At 45.3% G+C, this 26,025-nt stretch overlaps 1 protein-coding gene across 2 annotated transcripts in view; it reads left to right on the forward strand.

The window, feature by feature from the left end:
- Positions 1-26,025, forward strand: part of cenpi (centromere protein I) — a 148,617-nt gene that overhangs the window by 42,446 nt on the left and 80,146 nt on the right. For both annotated transcript variants that reach the window (XM_068047499.1, XM_068047500.1), the window contains exons 6-9: positions 4,811-4,857; positions 17,492-17,581; positions 24,969-25,091; positions 25,334-25,483. In XM_068047499.1, the coding sequence (XP_067903600.1) occupies positions 4,811-4,857; positions 17,492-17,581; positions 24,969-25,091; positions 25,334-25,483 (410 nt within the window). The remainder of the gene's footprint in view (positions 1-4,810; positions 4,858-17,491; positions 17,582-24,968; positions 25,092-25,333; positions 25,484-26,025) is intronic.

A 26,025-nucleotide genomic window follows, 5' to 3' on the forward strand; every position in this document is an offset into this window, starting at 1 on the left:
AAGTTAGCATGCAGGTACCGCAAGCAATTAGGAGGGCAGATGACATGTTGGCCTTTATTGCAAGGGGATTGGAGTAAAGGAATAAAGGAATCTTGCTACAATTGTGCAGGGCTTTGGTGAGACCACACCAAAAATACTGTGTGTAATTTTGATCTCCATATTTAAGTGAAGATATACTTGCATTGGAGGCCATAAAGCGAAGGTTCAGTAGATTGGTCCCTGGGATGAGAAGATTGTTTTACGATAGGCTGACTAAATTGGGCCTATAGTCTAGAATTTCGAAGTAATAGAGGTGATCACATTGAAACATAAGAGATTCTGAAGGGTCTTGACAGGGTAGATGCTGAAAGGTTGTTTCTCCCTGCTGGAAAAACAAGAACATGGGGGCACAGTCTTAGGATAAGGGGATGATCATTTAGGACTGAGATGAGAAATTTCTTCTGAGTTGTGAATCTTTAGAATTCTCTGCCCCAAAGAATTGTGCATGTTTCATCATTTAATGTCTTTAAGGCTGAGTTCGACACATGTTTGGTGTCTCGGGGATATGGGGATGGGTGGGGGAAGTGGAGTTGGAGCCGAATATCGGTCATCATATTGAATGGCAGAGCAGTCTCCACGTGCTGTATGGTCTACTTATGCTCCAATTAATTTTCTTCTGTTTATCCTATGTAAAGTCCCATTTGGCAAATACCTGGCTCTTGTTAACCTAATTCGTCTGACCTGTCATAACAACATATTAAGCTTAAAGTCCTCCACTTCAGACTCTCCATTTTCACTCTGTCCCATCTCTGCAGTTCTATTTCTTTTCCTGGTCTTTTGTCCATCCTCCCCCCTCCCTTTGCACTACCATTTTCCAGGCAACAGCAGAGGACTTGTTGAACAATAATTTATCTTTATTTGGGGAAGGTGAGGGAAGAATGGTGGATAAAAAGTCGTTGGGCACTTCTTAATGGAAGTGGATAGAGGAACATATATAATGGGAGATATTTGGATGGGTGATCAAAGGTTGGTGAAAAAGATGAGCCTACGCCTGAAACATTAACTCATTTGTTCTCTCCGCAGATGCTGACTGACTTGTTGAATGTTTCCAGCATTTTCTATTTTTTCTTTAAAAAGATGGGGTTTGAGCAGGTTTTTCGTGGTTTAGGAAGGGAGTTTTGAGTGTTTGGCTCAGTTAGGTGAAGATTCCATCACCTATGGTGTTGCGAGGGGTGGGTAGGATGCATAAAAAGTCAGCATCAGAACCTAAGGGTGCAGGAGAATGTGGCTGCAAACAAATAGGATGGTGTGAAACGAAAGATGAGAACAAGGGTTTTAAAGTTACATTGGAACAGAGCCAATCCAAGTTAGCAAGGATAGAATAATATTGAGCAGGTATTAGTGCAAGGTTGGATATAGATTGCTACATTTTGGATAAGTTTATGAAGTGTTGAAGATTGGCAAGGAGGGCAATGGCATAATAGTCTGGAGGTGACAGAAACATTGTTCAGGGCTTCACTAGTGGAGGGATAAAGGCAGGAAATAGTACATAGATAGGTTTAAGCTGTCTGATTCAACCTGAGTGAATAGTCAGAAAGTGGAGCTTGACAGGGCGGGGGCTCAGAAAATAATGGCTTAAATATTCATTTAAAAAAAATATTGCAACTCATCTATGCCTTGATGTCAGACTAGAAACCTGGAGGCCAAGAGAAATGGTAAGAGGAGCAGATTTGAGTATCATTGGCATGCATATGAAAGCTGAGCCTGTATCTATGGATGATATCACCAATGGGTACTGTATAGGAACATAGGATCAGGAGTAGGCCATTCAGCCCATCGGTCCTGCCCCGCCATTCAATGTGATCATGGCTGATCATCCAATTCAATGCTTTTTTCCCACACTATCCTCATATCCCCAAATGCCAATGTATTTAGAAATCAGTTAATCTCTGCTTTAAACATACTCAATGACTGAGCTTCCACCGCCCTCTGGGGTAGAGAATTCCAAAGATTCACAACCCTCTGAGTAAAGAAATTTCTCCTCATCTCTGTCCCCCTTATTTCAAAATTGTGTCCCCAGTTCTAAACTCCCCACCCAGGGGAAACATCTTAACTGCATCTACCCTGTCTATCCCTTTAAGTATTTTATAGGTTTCAATGAGATCACCTCTCATTCTTTGGGCCTGTCTTCTCTAGAGTTTCAGCTTCCCCAATCTCTCTTCGTAGGACTGTCCCGCCATCCTGGGAACAAGTCTGGTGAACCTTGGTTGCACTTCCTCTATGGCAATAATATCCTTCCGAAGATAAGGGGACCAAAACTGCACACAGTACTCCAGGTACAGTTTAACCAAGGTTCTATACAATTGAAGCAAGACTTCACTACTCCTGTACTCAAATCCTCTTGCGATGAAGGCTAACTTAACCATTAGCCTTAATTGCTTGCTGCACCTACATGTTTGCTTTCAGTGACTAATTGACGAGGATACCCAGGTTCTTTTGTACATCTACACTTTCTAATCTCTAACCACTTAAGAAATACTCTGCACATCTGTTCCTCCTCCCAAAGTGGATAACCTCACATTTTTCCACATTATATTCCATTTGCCACGTTCTTGCCCACCCACTATGTCTTTCCAAATCCCCTTGATGCCACTTTGCATCTTCCTCACAACATACATTCCCACCTTGTTTTGTGTCATCTGCGAACTTGTAAATACTGCATTTGGTCCCCACATCCAAATCATCGATATGTATTGAGCAGCTGGGGCCTAAGCACTGATCCCTGTGGTACCCCACAGGTCACATCCTGCCAGTGCGAGAATGACCCGTTTATTCCTACTCTCTGCTTTCTACCTGTTAACCAATTGTTAATCCATGCCAGTATATTACCTCCTATCCCATGTGCTTTAATTTTGCTAACCAACCTCCTGTGAGGAACTTTATCAAAAGCCTTCTGAAAATACAAGTATACCACATCCACTGACTCTCCTTTATGAATTCTGTTGGTAACATCCTCAAAATTCCCCAACAGGTTTGTCAAACATGATTTCCCATTCAAAAATCCATGTTGACTATGCCCAATCAGCTTCTTATTATCCAATTGTCCATTTATCACATCCTTCAGAATAGATTCTAGCATTTTCCCAATGGCTGATGTAAAACTAACAGGTCTATAATTCCCTGTTTTCTCGCTCCCTCCCTTCATAATAGTGGTGTGACATTTGCTGCCTTGCAATCTGCAGGAACCACTCCAGAATCTATAGAATTTTGGAAGATGATCACCAATGCATTCACTATCTCCATAGCTACCTCTTTCAATACTCTGGGATGTAGAATATCAGGTCCTGGGGACTTATCGACCTTCAGCGCCATTCATTTCTCCAATACAGCCTTCTAACTAATAATTTCCTTCAAGTATGTGAAGAGGGCATGGGGACAAGCATAGATCGTTGGGAAGCTTGCAAACCATCTGGGTTTCGTGTCATAGCTGCCCAAATCTCTGAAGGTGCAGCTGCCTTAGGATCAACTTGAGTAAATTGTTTTTATAGTCTTAAATTAATTAAAGTCAGGTCAGATTTATGACATCCAGAATCAGCTCTTCATTGCTTTCTACTTTAGAGTTTCGATGGCACTAATCTCCTTCTTGACGATATTTGGCAGTTCGCGGTCAAGTGATGATGCTCGCACTGACCTTGAAGACAGCTGCGCAAATGTCGAGCCATCTCTAGCGTAGATTTAACTTTTCCCGACGTTTATTTGATTCTGGTGCCAACTATAGGGAATCTCAGGTGTTCAGCAACAGTGATGACGTTAAGCAGGCTAAGCAGCCAATTGCATTGAAGAGGTTTCACAGCAAACGAGCAAGCAGAATGCACTGATTGTGCTTCGCTTAATCATTTTATAGAACGTGAAGTAAAGATTGGGACATATACATCGGATTAAGGTAGAAGCTGAAAAATGGTTAACTTTTTTTAAAAAAAGTATTAAAATCCCTTTGGAAATATCATCGTGGTGAAATTTGATATTTCACAAATATAAAATTAGTTTCTCAGGGCCAGAGAGGTGGTTAAATAATTCTGAACCCAGTGCACGATTTACAAAAAAAAACCCAGTTGTTCCTCATTCAAGCATAACTTTTTCAAGGATTCTTACAGCGAGACTAATAGCTTCAAAGTGGAAGTTCAAGTGATTTCACAAGGTTTCCATCTATGGGAACTTCAACAGATCACCCTGTGGAGGAGTAGGGAATCACTGACAGCATCTTTTGAATTTCCGCGTTTAACTGCGGATGCCAGAGGTTGCTGTCATTTTCATGTTTGGAGCGATGGCGAATGCTGACAGTTTCTTCTTCATTACAGCCACAAAATCCAAGCCATTAAGTCTGTTCCAACTGAAGTCCCAGCTGGAAAATTTGACAATCCATCTGTGTTCATGTTTAAAATCTACAGCTCTTATGATATCAGTTATAATGAGTTGTCAATTCCAAAAGACAGCTGGATGGAACAAATGTATCTGTCAGTGAGAGGTCAAATGCAAGAAAAATGCTTTTTTTGGGGGAGATTGCTGAATTGCTGTGCTGCTGGTCTTGATGTATAGTTCTCCTGGTTGAAAGTAGAAACTTGGAGTTGACCAGCGTTGAGAGGGTGGAGAAGTAATCTAGAATGATCTCTAATGCAATGTGTAATTTCGCTATTTGAGGTGATGGCACAATCGCTAATTCTCTTGTATTGTTCTTGGTTGTGAAACTCTGATTTAATATTGATCATTTGATTTTTAATATTTTTAAATAAATGTCACCTTTTCTTTGTTGTACTTTTTTGTATTTTCTTAGTTAGACGATTCAGAGTCAAGAAGCTAATAGACCTGCAGTCCAAAATGGTAAGTTATTTAATTTTGATTTTGTATCCCCTTATTCTAATGGTTAAAAAGCTTAAAATTATTCCGTACTTATTAAGGGACTAGAACCATTGGCACTCAGCAGCAGGTTTCATGCAACTCATGTAATCTTAGTGGAAATTTTATAAGGTCAACTATTGAAAAATCTTTTTTTTTATACAGTTTTACTGGGTCTGCTACCAAGTATGTGAAAGCAGTATATCTGGAGCTGAGCCCTACTATCCTAAGCTCAATAGAAATTCAGCTTTTCAAAAGAACTGGTTCAATTCTTAAACCTGTTAGAAATTATATATGCAACAAGTTTGACTCAGATATTGGGTAGGCTGCTAAGTTGTGAATTGCAGAAACTTGGTAAAGTGTAATACATCAATGGTATTACAAGGCCACCTCATTTAAATTAGTTGCATGAGGTGCCATTGACCCAGACTGTTTTTGCTTGCTTCAACAAGTGTAGGCTAGGGAATGGAAGCTGGTGATGAAGAGAATGAAAGCAAAAGATAAATTTGCTGTTTCTAATTTTTCATTGTACATACGCTGCAGATTTGCTATAACTAGCTTGTTAGAGGTGTTTCTATTACCGACTTATTTGCCATCTCTACTTGAATGTTGCGGCCTGCTCAGTATTTGACCACAGTATCACAAGTACAATACTGAAGCTCTAAGTAGAACATGAAGACTCTGTATAGGTTGTACTTATGATCATGGCTGTGGTGCAGAGGCAGTTGTACACTAATGTACTGTACAAGGTCAGGGTTAGGTGCAGTTGTGACGTGGGGAACAGCAGTAGGATCAAGGAGAGCGCTCACGTAAATGGGAAATATTGTCATAAATTTAATGTAATTCATTTCCTGCTTTGTTGCAATAAGTTTAGCATAATTCATTTCCTGCAGGGTTGTTCATAGTTGAGTCCTGGGGATAAATCTATCTGATGCTGTGATGGAGGAATTGGGTTTATTGCACTGTAAAGCTGAAACCACATGGTTGATGAAGAAAATATCTCAGCAAATTACTTACAGATTGTGTTACAATCTAGAAAATATATCCTGTCTGTTTTGGTTATGGAATGTGATCTACTCTCAAAATATGAGTGTGATCTACATGTGCAGCTCCAAGGGCCTTTTTTCTCTTTTGTGTACCACCCTATTGTCCCACATGCAGCAGGTTTCTCTTTGTTAGTGGGTTTTTTGTTTATTTTCTCAACTTTGAAACTCAACAGTTCTTCTTTCTTCCCTTCTATCTTTCCCCCATATCGGGAATGTGTTCCTTGCTATTCTTTCACTGGCCCAAAAACAGAATCTCTGTGCCTACGCCTCTCCCTTCTGCATGTTTTTTATTCATTCGTGGGATGTGGGCATCTTTGGCAAGGCCAGCCTTTACTACCCATCCCTAATCACCCTTGAGAAGGTGTTGGTGAACTGCTTTCTTGAATACAACTGAGTGGCTTGATAGGCCATTTCAGAGAACAGTTAAGAGTCAACCACATTGCTGTGGGGACCGGAGTCATATATAGGCTAGATGGAATAAAGACGACAGACTTCTTCCTTCCTTAAAAGGAATCAGTGAAACAGATGGGTTTTTACAGCAATCCTGTAGTTTCATGGTCACCATTACTGATAGTAATTTTTTTATTCAAATAACTGAAGTTAAATTCCTCAGCTGCTGTGGTGGGATTTGAACTTGTGTCTCTGGATCATTAGTCCAGGCCTTTGGTTATGTTACAGGACTAGTAATACAGTCAGCTACCATACCCTTTGTGTTCATGCTCGCTTGTTTGTGCTTTTCTTTTCTCTGTATTGCAGCCTGAGACATAGTTGAAATCAGCGGTGCATATAAGTCAGCAGTCTTGGGTGAGGAGCAATGATAGGGCACTCTGAGTGTTCCCAGTGGTGGAGAGAAAGATCCGGTGGGAGCTGCTAGTCAGGTCATAACAGAGATAAAACAGAGGACAGGTAAACCCAGTTCTCACCATTTTGCACTGCCAGCTAGATAATGTAGCTGAGCATTGTGTTGAAGAAGCATTGAGTCTAGAAATGCAAAATAAATAGGTTAGAATGTAGGAATGCTGGAAGTACTGAGGCGAAACAGGAAGAGGCAGGGGAAGCTCAACCACTGCCTAAAGGGTCTTCAGGCCAGCAAAGAGGAGGTGGGAACAAGACTGGGAAGTGGAGCAGTGGCCACCATGTTTATAACACAAAATCAGGTAAGCTTAGGGCATGTCATGGTTACCACAGGCCAGTTTGATTGTTGCCAATGTAATTGTGACATCAGCATGTTATTTCTATGTCCCAATCAAAGGAGGAATGAAATAAAAACAGAAAATGCTAGAAATACTTGGCAGGACAGGCAGCATCTGTGGAAAGACAAATAGATAATGTTTCAGGTTGACTTTTTGTCAAACTTCTGAAATGTGAAGTCTGTTTTTCTCTCTACGATGCTGCCTGACCAGCTGAATATTTCCAGTTTTTTCTGTGTTTATTTCAGTTTTCCAACTTCTAAAGTGTTTTGTTTCTGTTCTGCCAAAGGAGGAATGGCTAACATGGTTCTCATTGAAGGAACAGATGGATTCAGGGAGCATAACCTGTTGAGTGGCTACTAAGCTACTTTGTGCTTACCAACGACTAACTGTTTCATGAGAAAGCAAAATGACTTCAAAATTTAATATAGATTGATTTCATTCTGGGAGACTGACCTTTCACCTCTGGGCTCTGGACTGAAGTGCAACTTGCACTAGTGTAAAACTCTCCTCCATTTTCTGGCTGTAAGGATTTTCCAAGAAATAAATTTAGACATCCTGAATTCACTTCCTGGCAGTGAACCCCCAACATAAAACAACCTCCAATTGTCATTATAGTGCAATCTTATTGAGAAGGGTGACTGTGGAAACCACCCTTGTAGGTAGTGTTGTACTGGGGTTGAGATCGAGACCCATTTTTTGCTGTACAGTAGATGAAAGGTCACTCTGCATCTAATTGTGCTATAGTTAATCCAAATAGTGCTTCATGAGACTAGATTCCCGCATTTAGTATTGCAGTTCCCAAACACTTGCATCCCTCATTTTGCGAAGCAAAAATTTGACACAAATGTTGCCATTACCTTCTGCATAGTGCAAGACTTGGAGCTGTTGAGGAGCAAATAGATTTTTGTGTCCATGTGTACAAATCACTAAAAGCTAGCAAACATGTACAAAAAGTAACCAAATTGACTAATAGGAAATAGGCCTTCATCTCGGGGGAGTTGGAATGTAAAGAAGCTTGGTCAAAAGTCATCTGGAGTACTACATGCAGTATTGAACACTGCACCTCAGGAAAGTGGTATTGACCTTGGATAGGGTACAGTTCAGATTCTGCAAAATGCTACTGGGGCTCAAAGGGTTAAATTAGGAAGACAGGTTGCCAGAACTTTGGTTTGTATTCCAGTGTTTAGAAGATTGCAGGATGATCCAACTGAGGTCTGTAAGGGATTAAATAGGATAGATGCAAAGAAACTATTTTTTCTGTTGGGCAATCTAGAATAAGGGGCATTAACATTGTCATGCTTGGCTCCCACCTGCCACGAATGATGCATATTAATTTTGTTGTATGAACATTGATTTTAAACTGTTGCTGGAGCAAGGAAATGACCTGTTAAACAGATCAGCCGTGGCTGAAAAGACATTTGCATATTAACAGACAGTGCTTGGAAGGACAAAGGACCATTCTCTGACACATTCAACCCACAATGGACCTTGATCACCAGGTGTTGTGTGTAAGAGGAAAATTCCAGAGGCTGCTAAGGTGATCCAATCCAGGACTGGTTGGACCAACAGGTCACATGGCTAACTGGCTATTCCAGGGTTTTTTTTTTGAACTAGCCATGGAGTTTGTTCCTGGACTGAGAAGATCTGTCTGCTCCCATTTCTTTCTCACAAGCTTCTGAATCCATTGAAGACACATGAACCCCAAGAGAGAAAAGTCTCCTACAGCAAACAAGGTTTAAGAAGAATACTGGGCTCCAACGAAAAGCAAGATCTACTTAGAATCAAGGACTCTACAGTGAGCTCGAAGAACCATAACAAAAATTCTTCAGATATTGCCTCAAACTTTTCCACTTTAATTTTCTTCTCTTTTCTGTCACTATTTACATGTGTGTATCTCGTATGCATGCTAGCATGGGCACGTCGTGTATCCGTAGGCATCAACCGGGTTAGAGTTTAAGTTCAAGTTTAATAAATTTCAACTTTTCTTCTTTAAACCTAAGAACATCTGTTTGTGCTGGTTTCTTTGCCTTATAATTGAAAAGCGATGAACAAGGATTCACCAATGGGGAGCTAAAAACATGGTGTGTTTAAAATTAAACCCTGTTACAGTAAGACCAGGTGAAGGCTGTGAGGGACACCTTTTTCACCTCGTAACAGAAATTTGGAGGCTACCATCCGGGATTTTATCTATAAACAAACGAGAGAAGTTAGAAGTGGGAAGCCAAATTGTTCCCAAACAAAAAAAGAGCAAGATTTCAATACAGTTTTTCTTGTGGTTGTATGTACTTGAATGCTAACATGTCTGCAACTGAAGTTAGTAGCTCTCACTCGGGAGGGTTTAAACTAGTGTGGCAGGGGGGTGGGAACCAGAGCAGTAGGACAGCTAGTGAAATAAATGAGGAGGACATAGTAAATAAGGCCAGCAGGACTAAGAGGAAGAGCAGGCAGGGAGATGTTGCTGAGCACAGCAGGACTGGTGGTCTGAAGTGCATTTGTTTCAATGCAAGAAGTATAACAGGTAAGGCAGATGAACTTAGAGCTTGGATTAGTACTTGAAAATATGATGATGTTGCTATTACAGAGACTTGGTTGAGGGAAGGGCAGGATTGGCAGCTAAATGTTCAGGCTTTAGAAGCTTCAGGCGGGATAGAGGGGGATGTAAAAGGGGTGGGGAGTTGCATTACTGGTTAAGGAGAATATCACAGCTGCACTGCGGGAGGACAACCCAGAGGGGTCATGCAACGAGGCAATATGGGTGGAGCTCAGGAATAGGAAGGGTGCAGTCACGATGTTGGGGGTTCACTACAGGCCTCCCAACAGCCAGCGGGAGATAGAGGAGCAGATATGTAGACAGATTTTGGAAAGATGTAAAGGCAACAGGGTTGTGGTGGTGGGTGATTTTAACTTCCCCTATATTGACTGGGACTCAATTAGTGCTAAGGGCTTGGATGGGGCAGAATTTGTAAGGAGCATCCAGGAGGGCTTCTTGAAACAGTATGTAGATAGTCCAACTAGGGATGGGGCCACTCTGGACCTGGTATTGGGGAATGAGCCCGGCCAGGTGGTTGAAGTTTCAGTGGGGGAGCATTTTGGGAGCAGTGACCATAATTCCATAAGTTTTAAGGTACTTGTGGATAAGGATAAGAGTAGTCCTCGGGTGAAGGTGCTAAATTGGGGGAAGGCTAATTATAACTATTAGGCAGGAACTGAAGAATTTAGATTGGGGGCGGCTGTTTGAGGGTAAATCAACATCTGACGTGTGGGAGTCTTTCAAACGTCAGCTGATTAGAATCCAGGACCAGCATGTTCCTGTGAGGAAGAAAGACAAGTTTGGCAAGTTTCGGGAAGTTTGGATAACACGGGATATTGTGAGCCTAGTCAAAAAAGGAAGCATTTGTAAGGGCTGGAAAGCTAGGAACAGATGAAGCACTTGCGGAATATAAAGACAGTTGGAAGGAACTTAAGCAAGGAGTTAGGAGGGCTAAAAGGGCTCATGAAAAGTCATTGGCAAACAGGATTAAGGAAAATCCCAAGGCTTTTTATACATATATAAAGAGCAAGAGGGTAACCAGGGAAAGGGTTGGCCCACTCAAGGACAGAGATGGGAATCTATGTGTGGAGTCAGAGGAAATGGGCGAGGTGCTAAATGAGTACTTTGTATCAGTATTCACCAAAGAGAAGGACTTGGTGGATGATGAGCCTAGGGAAGGGAGTGCAGATAGTCTCAGTCATCTCATTATCAAAAAGGAGGAGGTGTTGGGTGTCTTGCACAGCATTAAAGTAGATAGGTCCCAAGGGCCTGATGGGATCTACCCCAGAATACTGAGGGAGGCAAGGGAAGAAATTACTGGGGCCTTGACAGGAATTTTTGCATCCTCATTGGCTACAGGTGAGGTCCTAGAGGACTGGAGAATAGCCAATGTTGTTTCTTTGTTTAAGAAGGGTGGCAAGGATAATCCAGGAAATTATAGGCCGGTGAGCCTTACGTCAGTGGTAGGGAAACTATTAGAGAGGATTATTCGGGACAGGATTTACTCCCATTTGGAAACAAACAAACTTATTAGCGAGACACAGCATGGTTTTGTGAAGGGGAGGTCGTGTCTTACTAATTTGATTGAGTTTTTTGAGGAAGTGACGAAGATGATTGATGATGGAAGGGCAGTGGATGTTATCTATGTGGACCTTAGTAAAGCCTTTGACAAGGTCCTGCATGGCAGACTGGTACAAGAGGTGAAGTCACACGGGATCAGAGGTGAGCTGGCAAGATCGATACAAAACTGGCTCGGTCATAGAAGACAGAGGGTATCAGTGGAAGGGTGTTTTTCTGAATGGAGGGATGTGACTAGTGGTGTTCCGCAGGGATCAGTGCTGGGACCTTTGCCGTTTGTAGTATATACACATGATTTGGAGAAAAATGTAGCTGGTCTGATTAGTAAGTTTGCGGACGACACAAAGATTGGTGGAGTTGCGGATAAAGATGAGGATTGTCAGAGGATACAGCAGGATATAGATCGGTTGGGACTTGGGCGGAGAAATGGCAGATGGAGTTTAATCTGGACAAATGTGAGGTAATGCATTTTGGAAGATCTAATGCAGGTGGGAAGTATACAGTAAATGGCAGAACCCTTAGGTGTATTGACAGGCAGAGAGATCTGGGCGTACAGGTCCACAGGTCACAAAGTGACAACGCAGGTGGATAAGGTAATCAAGAAGGCATACGGCATGCTTGCCTTCATCGGTCGGGGCATAGAGTATAAAAATTGGCAAGTCATGTTGCAGCTGAACAGAACCTTAGTTAGGCCACACTTAGAATATTGTGTGCAATTCTGGTCGCCACACTACCAGAAGGACGTGGAGGCTTTGGAGAGGGTACAGAGGAGGTTTACCAGGATGTTGCCTGGTCTGGAGGGCATTAGCTATGAGGAGAGGTTGGAAAAACTCGTATTGTTTTCACTGGAACAACGGAGGTGGAGGAGCGACATGATAGAGGTTTACAAAGTTATGAGCAGCATGGACAGAGTGGATAGTCAGAAGCTTTTTCCCAGGGTGGAAGTGTCAGTTACCAGGGGACATAGGTTTAAGGTGCGAGGGGCAAAGTTTAGAGGAGATGTGCAAGGCAAGTTTTTTTCACACAGAGGGTGGTGAGTGCCGGGAACGCGCTGCCAGGGGAGGTGGTGGAAGCAGATACGATAGCGACATTCAAGAGACAACTTGACAAATACATAAATAGGAAGGGAATAGAGGGATATGGGCCCCGGAAGTGCAGAAGGTGTTAGTTTAGGCAGGCTTGGAGGGCCGAATGGCCTGTTCCTGTGCTGTACTGTTCTTTGTTCTCCAAGCCAGGGTGAACTAACTTGGGATAAGTTAAAAGCACTGTCTTTGGAGGAGTTGAGGAAAATGGCTGAGCTGTGTGGGATCACTGTATGTGGTCAGGCTACGAAGTCTGAACTCTTAAGGCTAATGGCCAACCATTTCTCCCTTGAATCTGAAGAAGCAGAAACAGGGTTCGAAGTAGACTCTGACAGGGTATTGTTAGCAAAGATACAATTGGAACAGAGGAAACTTGAATTAGAAGACAGACGGGAGAGAGAAAGAACCTTCCAGAAAGAATGCGAAGGAAGAGAGCTTAGGGGGCGACAGAGTCACCCCAGTGAAAGCATGGCCAATCTGGAGGAGTGTAATTCAGGGCTTGGTACAAAATTGTTAAAACATGCTCAACTAATTCCAAAATTCAGTGAGGAAGTTGTGAAAGCATTTTTTGTGTCCTTTGAGAAACTGGCATGGCTGCTAAAATAGCCAGCTGAGACCTGGCCTCTTTTATTACCAAGCAAGCTAACTGGAAAAGCCCATGACGTTTGTTCCCTGTTGCCAGATGAGAGTTCATCAAATTATGAACTGACCAAAAATGCTATCCTCGGGGCATATGAATTAGTACCAGAAACATATTGCCAAAAGTTTAGAACCCTCAAGAAACAAGCTAATCAAACTTACTTGGAGTTTGAAAGCAATAAACAGCTGGCCTTTGACCAGTGGCTGAGGGCTCTTAAAGTACAGCTCAGCTATGAGAATCTCAGGGAAGTAATTCTGTTTGAGGAATTGAAAAACTCTTTCCCACTCTCCATAACGACACATGTAGAGGAGCGGCGGGTTCAGAGAGCTTGGCAAGCGGCCGTTCTGGCCAATGAGTTTGCTTTAATTTATAAGTCTGTTTCTTGGGAGAAACTATCCTAGTCACCCCACAAATCCGAAAAGGACAACGGGTGTGAAGGTGATAGGAGCCCAAGCAGTCCTGGGAGAGAAAGGAACGCGGGAGACACAGGTGATCCTCCTCTAGCCAAAAAGGAACATGCTGGAATGAGACCTGGAGACCTGTGTACTTCCATTATAATTAAGTAGGGCTTTTAAAAGCTGGAAACTAAAGGGCAAACCTGTTGGGTTAATCAGCTCACACCCTCTCAGTGAAGAAGGACCTCTTACACCAGAAGTCAGTGCCTCCAACACCAGAATTAGGCACCTCCTACACCAGTATTCAGTACCTGCTGCAGCAGGGTTCAGTGCCTCCTTCACCAGTGTTTGGCGCCTCCTACACAGCAAAACAAGCTGTGGTTTTAACTGCAGTAAGAATGAGACCTAGGAGGCTTACTACTGCAAGTGCAGAAAAATTTAATAGGATTTTTGAGGGTTATCAAGGTTTTGTGTCTGAAGGGAAAGTAACCCCATACCACTCAAGTGGGGCAAGCAAGCCCGTAGTAATTCTCAGGGACACAGGGACCACTAGATCCCTTTTACTGGGAAAATGCCCGACCTCTTTCCCCCCCCACCAACACCACCCTGCCGCCCCAGAGAGTGCAGTGAAGATCAAAATGGTGGTGAATGATATTGGAGGGCAGTGTATGCCTGTACCTGTAAACCGGGTGCACCTGGAGTGCAACCAAGTTTCGGGACCAGTGACTGTAGGGATTGTCCCTAGTTTGCTTGTGGACTGGGTTGACCTGCTCCTAGGCAATGATCTGGCGGCGATAAAGGTGGTAGCCCCGCCAGTCGTGAAAGACAGACCTTAGGAGGTCAGAGAGACAGGGCAGTGGCAGGAGACAGACCCCTGCAGTTTCCCTGAATGTGTAGTGGATCAGGTCATGATCAAACCAGCTCCCCCAGAGGAGACTGAATTAGCACTGCAGGCAGATAACCAGGTCTGTCTGTCTGAGACTTTCTTTGGAAAGTTAGGAGACCCAGGGAATGAATTAAATGGATTTTCCCTAGCTGAGGCTCAGCGAGCTGACCCAGTATTGCGAGAGTTAGCACAGACTGCCCTGTCTGAAAGTGAAGCAGAGGGAGTCCCTGATTGCTACTATTTAAATAATGAGATACTGATGAGGAAGTGGAGTTCTCCTTACAGACCTGTGAGCAAGGAGTGGGCAGTACTTCACCATTTAGTGGTGCCGCAGAGGGACCGGAGAGAAATATTAACAGCCCACAAGACTGCAGTATACAGCCGGTATACGAAAGACCAAAGCCCCCATAAGACAGCAGTTTAGCCAAAACTCCTACAAGGATATGGTGGAATACTGCAGGAGTTGCCACATGTGCCAGATTGAGGGGAAACCTCAGCCTGCAGTGAAACCTGTTCCCCTAATTGTACCGGCATGAGGAGGGCCCTCCAGCAGAGGGCTGGTGAACTGTAAGGGACCTCTGCCGAGAACAAAAAGGGACAGGCTGGCAAAAGGTTAGATAGGGAAGGTGAAAAAGTGACCAAGAGGGCAGGTTGAAGTAAGTCCAAGAGGAATCCCAGATGAAAACCTTTACTGTCTGGTCAGCCAACCCGAAAAATTTGAAAAGTTAGACCCCACATCCTCCTATGTAAATGCAGACTCTAGAAGCAGCCCACCAGAGTTGTTAACAGCATTTACAGGAACCTGCAGAGACAAAGAAAAACCTCTCGGGGGCAGCCAAATCATGAGGGCGACACCTCACCTAGTCGAAGTGCCACAGGGGAGTGCAGGAAAGTCTGCACAAATACCTGCAGGCAGGAGTGTCCCAGAGGACAAAGGGAAGATTAGCAAAGAATCCTCCCCTCCACTGTCAGTACCAAAGAGAACCACCCATCCCCCAAAGTCAAAAGCCTTTGCATGAGCCAGCAAAGCAGTGTGTCCCCCCTCAGCCTTCTCCGTTCCAGGGAAAACAACCCCAGCCTATATAGTCTCTCTTTATAACTGAAATGCTCCAGCCCAGCCAACATTCTGGTGAATCTGTTCTGTACCCTTTCCAGTGCAATCACATCCTTCCTATAGTGTGGCGACCAGAACTGTATACAGTACTCCAGCTGTGGCCTAACCAGTGTTTTGTATCCATCATGACCTCCCTGCTCTTATATTCTGTGCCTCTGCTAATAAAGGCAAGTATCCCATATGCCTTCCTAACCACCTTATCTACCTGTGCTGCTGCCTTCAGTGATCTATGGACAAGTACCCCAAGGTTCCTCTGACCCTCTGTACTTCCTAGGATCCTACCATCCATTGTATATTCCCTTGCCGTGTTAGTCCTCTCAAAATGCATCACCTCACACTTCTCAGGATTAAATTCCATTTGCCACTGCTCTGCCCGTCTTACCAGCCCAACTATATCATCCTGTAATCTAAGGCTTTCCTCCTCACTATTTATGACACCACCAATTTTCATGTCATCTGCGAACTTACTGATCATGCCTCCTATATTCACGTCTAAATCATTAATGTACAGTACAAACAGCAAGAGTCTCAGCACCGATCCTTGTGGCACACCGCTGGTCACAGGCTTCCAATCGCAAAAGCAACCCTTGACCATCACCCTCTGCCTCCTACCACGAAGCCAATTTTGGATCCAATTTGCCAAATTGCCCTGGATCCCATGGGCTCTTACCACCTTAACCAATCTCCCATGCAGGACCTTATCAAAAGCCTTACTGAAGTCCATGTAGACTACATCAACTGCTTTACCCTTATGTACACATTTAGTCACCTCGAAAAATTAAATCAAGTTTGTGAGACATGATCTCCCCCTGACAAAGCCATGCTGACTCTCCTTGATTAATCCCTGCCTCTCCAAGTGGTGATTAATCCTGTCCCTCAGAGTTTTTTCCAACAGTTTCCCTACCACTGATGTTAGACTCACTGTCTGTAATTACGTGGTTTATCCCTGCTACCCTTGAATAATGGTGGGACATTCACTGTCCTCCTGTCCTCTGGCACCTCTCCTGTGGCCAGAGAGGATTTGAAAATTTGTGTCAGAGCCCCTGCAATCTCCTCCCTTGCCTCATATAACAGCCTAGGATACATCTCATCTGGACCTGGGGATTTATCCACTTTTAAGCCCGATAAAAACGCTAATACCTTCTCCCTTTCTATGACTAACTGGCTGTTCCAGGATTTTTTTCGAACTAGCCACAGAGAGTTTGAACTCAGAAAGACTGTTTGCTTCTGGACTGAGAAGATCTCTCCTATCTGCTCCCATGTCTTTCTCACAAGCCTCTGAATCCACTGAAGACACATGAACCCCAAGAGAGAAAAGTCCTACAACAAACAAGATTTAAGATGAAAACTTGGCCCCAACGAAAAGCAAGATCGACGTACAATCAAGGACTGTACAGTGAGCTCGAAGAACCGTAACAAAAATTCTTCAGATATTGCCTCAAACTTTCCACTTTATTTATATCTCTTTTCTGTCTCTATTTGCATGTGTGTATCGCGTATGCATACTAGTGAGCACATCATGTATCCATAGGCATCAACTGAATTAGAGTTTAAGTTCAAGTTTAATAAATTTCAACTTTTCTTTAAACCTAAGAAAATCTGTTTGTGCTGGTTTCTTTGTCTTATAATTGAAAAGCAGTGAACAAGGATTTACCAAGGGGGAGCTAAAAACATGGTGTGTTTAAAATTAAACGCTGTTCAGGTGAGACCAGGTGAAGGCTGTGAGGTACCCCTAGACACCTTTCTCACCTGCTCATAACACCGTATAGGACTGAAATTAGGAACCACTTTTTTTAATAGACAAAGGATAGTGGAAATTTGGAACTTTCTCTCCCAAAAGACTTTATAATTGGTCAGTTGAAATTTCCAGGACTGAGATTGATGTATCTTTGTTGGGAACGGTATCAAGGGATATGGAAAAAGGTGGGTAAGTGGAGATGACATACAGATCAGGCTTGATCTGATTGAATGGTGGAACAGGCTGAAGGGATTGATTGGCCTACTTTTGTTCTTATGTTACTGTTGTTAAGTATCAGAATGAAGGAAGGCAGTGGAGATGATCTAAAAGGCAATAAGAGCCCATTCTATATCAAATTTTGAATGTATATTAGCTGTTCTGTGCATACGGACATTGTTTTAATCTGCTGTCTTTCAGGGAATGCAGGCACACCTGGTGGCTCTTCTCTTGCTGTATAAGATCCATGCACCTGAATACGTTTGTTTGGCACTCCCTGGAAAACCTAAGGTAGGTGCTCTTTATGTAGTAATTTATTTCTTAAAAATCTTAATATTTACCATTCTATGCAAAGTTCTGAGAGGGGTATTACTTTTTCTATTGATGGTTTTCGCCCTCCTTAGCCTATTCAAAGGATTTGTCTCTTTTGAGGTAGACTGTTCTTTAAAGTAGGTGGGTTCAAAATCTTTACTTTGGAGTGCTTTCTTGCCTACTAGGAATGTTTGAATTTCTGAAAGACAAATGTTCATTGTTGGGGGATAGGTGGGGGTTTTTTTTTTAAGTTACTTTTTTCATGTTTGCTTATGGACACGCATGACATCTCTTCTGGATATGAAATTTGGCATTAAAAATAAACAGGTGATATTACTTTTAACAAAAGTACATGTGTCCTTCCATTTTAATGATAGATGCTGTTATAGAACCATAGAAAAATTACGGCACAGAAGGCCATTTAGTCCGTCGTGTCCGTGCCGGCTGGCAAAAAAAACTAGCCGCCCAATCTAACCCCACCTTCTAGCACCTGGTCCATAACCTTGCAGGTTACAGCACTTCAGGTGCATGCCCAAGTACCTTTTAAATGAGTTGAGGGTTTCGCCCCCACCACCGTTCCTAACAGTGAATTCCAGACACCCACCACCCTCTGGGTGAAAAAGTTTTTCCTTATGTCCCCTCTAATCCTTCTCCCAATCACCATAAATCTGTGCCCCCTGGTAATTGACCACTCCGCTAGGGGCAACAGGTCCTTCCTGTCTACTCTATCTAAACCCCTCATAATTTTGTACACTTCTATTAAGTGACCCCCTAGCCTCCTTTGTTCTAAGGAAAACAGCCCTAGCCTATTCAATCTTTCCTCATAGCTGCAACTTTCGAGCCCTGGCAACATTCTTGTAAATCTCCTCTGTACTCTTTCCAGTTCAATTATGTCCTTTCTGTAAAGTGGTGACCAGAACTGTATGCAATACTCCAGCAAACCAGCGTTTTATACAGTTCCAGCATTACATCCCTGCTTTTGAAATCTATACCTCAGCCAATAAAGGAATGCATTCTATATGCCTCCTTCACCACTCTATCTACCCGTCCTGCCACCTTCAGGGACCTGTGGACATGTACTCCTAGGTCTCCCACTTCTTCTACCCCTCTCAATATCCTCTTGTTTATTGTTTGTTTCCCTTGCTTTATTTGCCCTCTCCAAATGCATTACCTCACACTTTTCTGGATGAATTCCATTTGCCACTTTTCCGCCAATCAACCAAACCATTGATATCTTTCTGGAGTCTATGGCTATTCTCTTCACTATCAACTACACGGCCAAATTTTGTGTCATCAGCAAATTTCCCAGTCAGGCCGGCCACATTTAAATATATTAATATATACCACAAACAGAAAGGGACCCAACACTCAGCTTTGTGGAACACCACGGGAAACAGCTTTCCATTCACAAAAACGTCCGTCGACTACTACCCTTTGTTTCCTGTCCCTGAACCAATTTTGGATTCAGCCTGCCACATTCCCCTGTATCCCATGGGCTTTAATTTTGCTGACCAGTCTGCCATGTGGGTCCTTGTCAAATGCCTTACTAAAATCCATGTAGACCACATCCACTGCACTTCTCTCATCAATCTTTCTTGTTACTTCCTCAAATCCTGTTAAATTTTCCTGCACCCACAGCAATATGTTTTCTGGGTCCTACTATTGCTGCAGTTAAAGCCACAGCTTGCTCTGCATTGCTTTCCATCAGGATCCCTCCTTCTCCTGCACTGAGTGGGTGTGCCCTGATTTAACCCTACGAGTTTTCCCCGGAGTTTCCAGCAGTCAGCTCTCAGATGACCTGCCTTTTTACATTGGAAGCACACCGGTCTCCGGGTCTCACTCCTCCTTACAGCACTTTCCTTTTTGGCTGGAGGAGGGCCCCTTGTGTCTCTTGCTTTCCTCTCTCTCCCAGTACTGCTTGGGCTCCGATCATCTTCCCACCCATTGTCCTTTTTGGATTTTTGGGGTGACTGGGAAAGGATTTCTGCTGTGGAACCAGCTTGTACATTAGAACAAACTCATCAGCCAGAACAGCGGCTTGCCTTGCTCGATGAACTTTTTGTTCTTGCACATGGGCCTTTATGGAGAGGGGGAAGAGAGTTTTAAAATTCCTTGAGCGAAATTACTTCTGAGGTTTTCATAGCTTGGCTGCTCTTTGAAGAGCCCTTAACCACTGGTCAAAAGCCAGCTGCTTACTTGTCTCTAACTCCAATTAAGTTTGATCAGCTTGCTTCCTGAGCGTTCGAAACTTCTGGTGGTTGGCTTCCGGTACGAGCTCATCTGCCCCAAGGATAGCATTTTTTGTCATTTTATAACTTGATGAACTATCATCTGGCAATAGGGAATAAACCTCATGGACTTTTGCACCAGAAGAATCCAGCTCTTAGCCGGCCATTTTAACTGCCTTGCCAGTTTTTCAAAAGATTTTTAAAAATGCTTCCACTTCTCCTTCATTGAATTTTGGAATGAATTGGGAAAATTTTAAGAATTCCGTAGGCAGCCCTGCACCATTTGTATTTTCTATGTTTTCACTGGGGTTACTCTGTCGCCCACTGGTTAACTCAAGCCACCTCAGCTCCCTTTCCTCCCGTTCCTTCTGGAAATTTCTTTCTCCTCTCCTTTTCTTTCTCCTGTCTTTCTTTCTTTCTTTTCTCCTTCCTTCCTTCCTTCCTTCCTTCCTTCCTTCCCTCCTTCCTGCCCTCCCCTGCCCTCCCCTCCCCTGCCCTCCCCTGCCCTCCCCTCCCCTGCCCTCCCCTCCCTCTCTCCCCTCCCCCCTCTCCCCTCCCCCCTCTCCCCTCCCCTCTCTCCCCTCCCCTCTCTCCCCTCCCCTCTCTCCCCTCCCCTCTCTCCCCTCCCCTCTCTCCCCTCTCCTCTCTCCCCTCTCTCCCCTCCCCTCTCTCCCCTCCCCTCTCTCCCCTCCCTTCTCTCCCCTCCCTTCTCTCCCCTCCCTTCTCTCCCCTCCCTTCTCTCCCTCCCCTCTCTCCCCTCCCCTCTCTCCCCTCCCCTCTCTCCCCTCCCCTCTCTCCCCTCCCCTCTCTCCCCTCCCCTCTCTCCTCCCCTCTCCCCTCCCCTCTCCCCTCCCCTCTCTCCCCCCTCTCCCCTCCCTCCCCCTCCCCTCTCTCCCACCCCTCACCCCTCCTCTCCCCTCCCCTCTCACCCCTCCCCTCTCTCCCCTCCCCTCTCCCCTCCACTCTCTCCCCCTCCCACTCACCCTCCTCTCTCCCTCTCCCTCCTCTCCCTACCTCCTCTCTCCCCTCCCTCTCTCCCCTCCCCTCTCTCCCCTCCCCTCTCTCCCCTCCCCTCTCTCCCCTCCCCTCTCTCCCCTCCCCTCTCTCCCCTCCCCTCTCTCCCCTCCCCTCTCTCCCCTCCCCTCTCTCCCCTCCCCTCTCTCCCCTCCCCTCTCTCCCCTCCCCTCTCTCCCTCCCCTCTCTCCCCTCCCCTCTCTCCCCTCCCCTCTCTCCCCTCCCCTCTCTCCCCTCCCCTCTCTCCCCTCCCCTCTCTCCCCTCCCCTCTCTCCCCTCCCCTCTCTCCCCTCCCCTCTCTCCCCTCCCCTCTCTCCCCTCCCCTCTCTCCCCTCCCCTCTCTCCCCTCCCCTCTCTCCCCTCCCCTCTCTCCCCTCCCCTCTCTCCCCTCCCCTCTCTCCCCTCCCCTCTCTCCCCTCCCCTCTCTCCCCTCCCCTCTCTCCTCTCCCCTCCCCTCTCTCCCCTCCCCTCTCTCCCCTCCCCTCTCTCCCCTCCCCTCCCTCTCTCCCCTCCCCTCTCTCCCCTCCCCTCTCTCCCCTCCCCTCTCTCCCCTCCCCTCTCTCCCCTCCCCTCTCTCCCCTCCCCTCTCTCCCCTCCCCTCTCTCCCCTCCCCTCTCTCCCCTCCCCTCTCTCCCCTCCCCTCTCTCCCCTCCCCTCTCTCCCCTCCCCTCTCTCCCCTCCCCTCTCTCCCCTCCCCTCTCTCCCCTCCCCTCTCTCCCCTCCCCTCTCTCCCCTCCCCTCTCTCCCCTCCCCTCTCTCCCCTCCCCTCTCTCCCCTCCCCTCTCTCCCCTCCCCTCTCTCCCCTCCCCTCTCTCCCCTCTCTCCCCTCCCCTCTCTCCCCTCTCTCCCCTCCCCTCTCTCCCCTCCCCTCTCTCCCCTCCCCTCCCCTCTCTCCCCTCCCCTCCCCTCTCTCCCCTCCCCTCCTCTCTCTCCTCTCCCCTCCTCTCTCTCCCCTCCCCTCTCCTCTTCTCCTCTCTCTTCTTTCTTCTCTCGTCTCTTCTCTCGTCTCTTCTCTCGTCTCTTCTCTCGTCTCTTCTCTCGTCCCTTCTCGTCCCTTCTCGTCTCTTCTCTCGTCTCTTCTCTCGTCTCTTCTCTCGTCTCTTCTCTCGTCTCTTCTCTCGTCTCTTCTCTCGTCTCTTCTCTCGTCTCTTCTCTCGTCTCTTCTCTCGTCTCTTCTCTCGTCTCTTCTCTCGTCTCTTCTCTCGTCTCTCCTCTCGTCTCTCCTCTCGTCTCTCGTCTCTCCTCTCGTCTCTCCTCTCGTCTCTCCTCTCTCCTCTCTCCTCTCTCCTCTCTCCTCTCGTCTCGTCTCTCCTCTCTCCTCTCCCCTCTCCTCTCCCCTCTCCCCTCTCCCCTCTCCCCTCCCCTCTCCTCTCCTCTCTCCTCTCGTCTCTCCTCTCGTCTCTCCTCTCGTCTCTCCTCTCGTCTCTCCTCTCGTCTCTCCTCTCGTCTCTCCTCTCGTCTCTCCTCTCGTCTCTCCTCTCGTCTCTCCTCTCGTCTCTCCTCTCGTCTCTCCTCTCCCCTCTCCTCTCCCCTCTCCTCTCGTCTCTCCTCTCGTCTCTCCTCTCGTCTCTCCTCTCGTCTCTCCTCTCCCCTCTCCTCTCCCCTCTCCTCTCCCCTCTCCTCTCCCCTCTCCTCTCCCCTCTCCTCTCCTCTCTCCTCTCCTCTCCTCTCTCCTCTCCTCTCTCCTCTCTCCTCTCTCCTCTCTCCTCTCTCCTCTCTCCTCTCTCCTCTCTCCTCTCTCCTCTCTCCTCTCTCCTCTCTCCTCTCTCCTCTCTCCTCTCTCCTCTCTCCTCTCTCCTCTCCTCTCTCCTCTCCTCTCTCCTCTCCTCTCTCCTCTCCTCTCTCCTCTCTCCTCTCTCCTCTCTCCTCTCTCCTCTCTCCTCTCTCCTCTCTCCTCTCTCCTCTCTCTTCTCTTGTCTCTCCTCTCCTCTTTGCTCCTCTCTCGTCTCTTGTCTCTCCTCTCCTCTTTGCTCCTCTCTCGTCTCTTCTCTCCTCTCTTTTCTCTCCTCTCTTTTCTTTCCTCTCTTTTCTCTTCTCTCCTCTTTCCTCTCTCTCCTCTCCTCCTCTCTCCTCTCTCCTCTCTCCTCTCTTCTCTCTTCTCTTCTCTCGTCTCTCCTCTCTCCTCTCTTCTCTCTCCTCTCTCCTCTCTCCCACTTCTCTCTTCTCTCTCCCTCTCTTCTCTCTCCTCTCTTCTCTCTCCTCTCCTGTCTCCTTTCTCTCCTCTCTTCTCTCCTCTCCTCTCTTCTCCTCTCCTCTCTCCTCTCTCCCACTTCTCTCTTCTCTCTCCTCTCTTCTCTCTCCTCTCTTCTCTCTCCTCTCCTGTCTCCTTTCTCTCCTCTCTTCTCTCCTCTCCTCTCTTCTCCTCTCCTGTCTCCTCTCCTCTCCTTTCTCTCCTCCTCTCTCCTCTCTCCTCTCTTCTCTCCTCTTCTCTTTTCTCTCCTCTCTCCTCTCTTCTCCCACTCTTCTCTCTCTTTTTCCTGTCTCTCACTCTCTATCTCTTTCCCTGTCTTCTAGTTCAAGTTTCCTCTGTTCTAATTTTATCTTTGCTAGCGATACCCTGTCTGAGTCTATTTCTAACCCTGTTTCTGATTCTTCAGGGTCGAGGGAAAAATGATTGGCCACTAGTCTTAGGAGTTCCGATTTCCTAGCCTTGGCATGAAAAGTGATCCCACACTGCTCAGACATATTCCTCAACTCTTCCAGAGACAGTGCCTTTAACTTATCCCAGATTACTTCACCCTGACTTGGGGAGTTACTGGCTTCGGTCGCAGACATGTTAGTAATCTAGCGCACACAACCACAAGAAAACCTGTATTGAAATCTTTTCTCTTTGGATTGGATCAATTTGCCTCCCCAATTACAATTTTCCGTTTGTCTGTGGGTCCGATCGCAGACGCTAGCTCCCAAGTTTCTGTTACGACCAGGTGAGGCAGGGGTCTAGGGCTCCCCCTCATCCTTTTCCTGGTTTGGCCGTAACAGGGTTTAATTTTTAAAAGATCATGTTTTTAGCGTCCCGTCAGTGAGTCCTTGCTCACTGCTCTCTGATTTTAATTGCAAAGAAATCAACCAGACAGGTTTTCTCAGATTTAAACAAGAAAGGTGTAAGTTTATAAATCTGAAAACTTTAACTCCATTAAAACTTCTAAGAATGCGCAATGTGACCACGCGAGCATGCATATGCAAAAAACGCACACACAAATAGAGACAGAGGAAGAGAAAGAATTAAGGGGGAAAGGTTCTATGTAATAGATGGAAATCGGTTCATGGTTTTGGGTTGGGTGTAAAGTCTTTGATTTAAATTAAGTCTTGCAGTTCTCGTTGGGGCCTAGTACACTTTCAAACTTGTTTAGCTGGTACCAGAAGGCCGCAGGAGTCTTCTGTCTTGAGGCTTGAGTTACTTCCGTGGGTCCCTGGAACATTGTGTGAGAGAGCGACAGAGAGAGGGAGTTCTGTCTTCTTGAAGTTCAATTGCAGTCTCTTTCTGTGTCAGCCACAATTCAAAAAACCCCAGGTTGGCCAGCAGGTTAGTCACGTGACTAGCTCCTTGTTTGGAGCAACCTCTCCTGCAAGGTTTGTGGATTCCTCCAAGCATACCAGCCACACTCTGGGGGTGGGGGGTGGAGAGGGTGGAGGCGTGGAATCCTGGTTCTTAGACTTTCAATGACTCTCAATGTCTTTTGATCATCACTATTGACAAAACCCATCTGACTAATTGAATCTGGGTGTACTCCCATTGTCTAGCCATGCTACTGTCTTTTAGAATGCAAATATGCAGCCATGTTTTCAGCCACTGTTCTGTGGTCTTTTTAAAACAAGTTATGTTCAATGTCCAGTAACAGTTCAAAAATAATGTTCCATATGACGAAATTAATATGTTTCATTTTGACAGGTGTGGTTTCCGTCACAGTTGGATAAACCCAAGTGCCAAAGGCAAAGGGTTCTGATGGAATTCACATTTGAAATATTAACATATTTTCTTCCCTTTACAGGCATGCACAGCTCTGTGCATTTCCAATATTCCTGTTTTTATTAGTTTACAATTTTCTTGGCTATGTATGAGGTTTGGAATAGTGCACTTTTTGAATGTTGAATCATATAACCATGAAGTCCCTGTCTTCTCTCAGAACTTCCAGGTTTCTGGTTCGTTCTGGAAGAAAGCCATTGAAAAGGTTCAGAACAATGGTTACAGGCAATTGGCTGAAATCCCAGGGTTGGTGAATTTAACAGAGGCTCCGATGCGGAGAAGGGTAGGTAAATTATGTCAGTTTTCACTGAATGCACTGCAGTACTGCAGAGATTATTCTGATGTCATCAGTAAGTTGAGCAAATTGGTATTGTGGAAATATCTTGAAATCAATTCTCATTGGCTAGAATAACTTGATTTGAAAAGCCGTGTTGAAGTTACGGAATTGAAAGCTGACTGAGTGGGTTATAATCATGAGGTGATTCTGAATGTGCTTTAGTCCTGCGTTCTATTGTTTTTTTGTAGAAAAGGAAGATGCATCGTGAATTGATTCCAGTTGTCAGCAGTGCTCCACACTTGACAGAACTTTCTTGTTCCCTGGCGCAGAGCAACACTTTTCCTTTGGAACAGTTAGCCACGTTCTCCCAACTACTGCAGAACTTTGATTGGATTGAGGTGAGGCAGAGAAAAGAATATTTGAAATGATTGAACTCAAAATATTCTTGTATAATAGTTTATTTCTGATATAAACACTGCAATAGAAAACATTTTGATGAGTGGGGCGCTCCAGAAAAGTGCAAAAATTATTCCTGTTTCAGTTTGTCTACCTGTAATGGGTAGGCACACATTTTTACTGAAGAAAACGCAGGTGATCGTTCGTTGTTTTCTTTATCCATTTTATTTTGCAAATTTTTCCATTGCCTTTGGAAAGCATAGACTCCTTGTGGACCCATTTCCACAACTCCAATTGATCCTATTCTCAGTTGATATCCAAAAAATGTGCTCTTCAATAGGGATCATTGGTTTGCCATCATGAGGAGTATGATCCCTGATTGATTTTTCACTTCTTCAGTCCATGAGCACTGACACCAATTGTAAGATCCCTATTGCCATTCTCATTGAAACCAACTAAGTCAGCATTGACTAGGACTTTTTAACTGTATAGTTTAGTGTCAGGCAGTGCCTTGAACCACTTTCCCATCAGGAGTTAATTTTAT

The sequence above is a fragment of the Heterodontus francisci genome, chromosome 15 (genome assembly GCF_036365525.1).
Source record: "Heterodontus francisci isolate sHetFra1 chromosome 15, sHetFra1.hap1, whole genome shotgun sequence".
Taxonomy (NCBI): Eukaryota; Metazoa; Chordata; class Chondrichthyes; order Heterodontiformes; family Heterodontidae; genus Heterodontus; species Heterodontus francisci.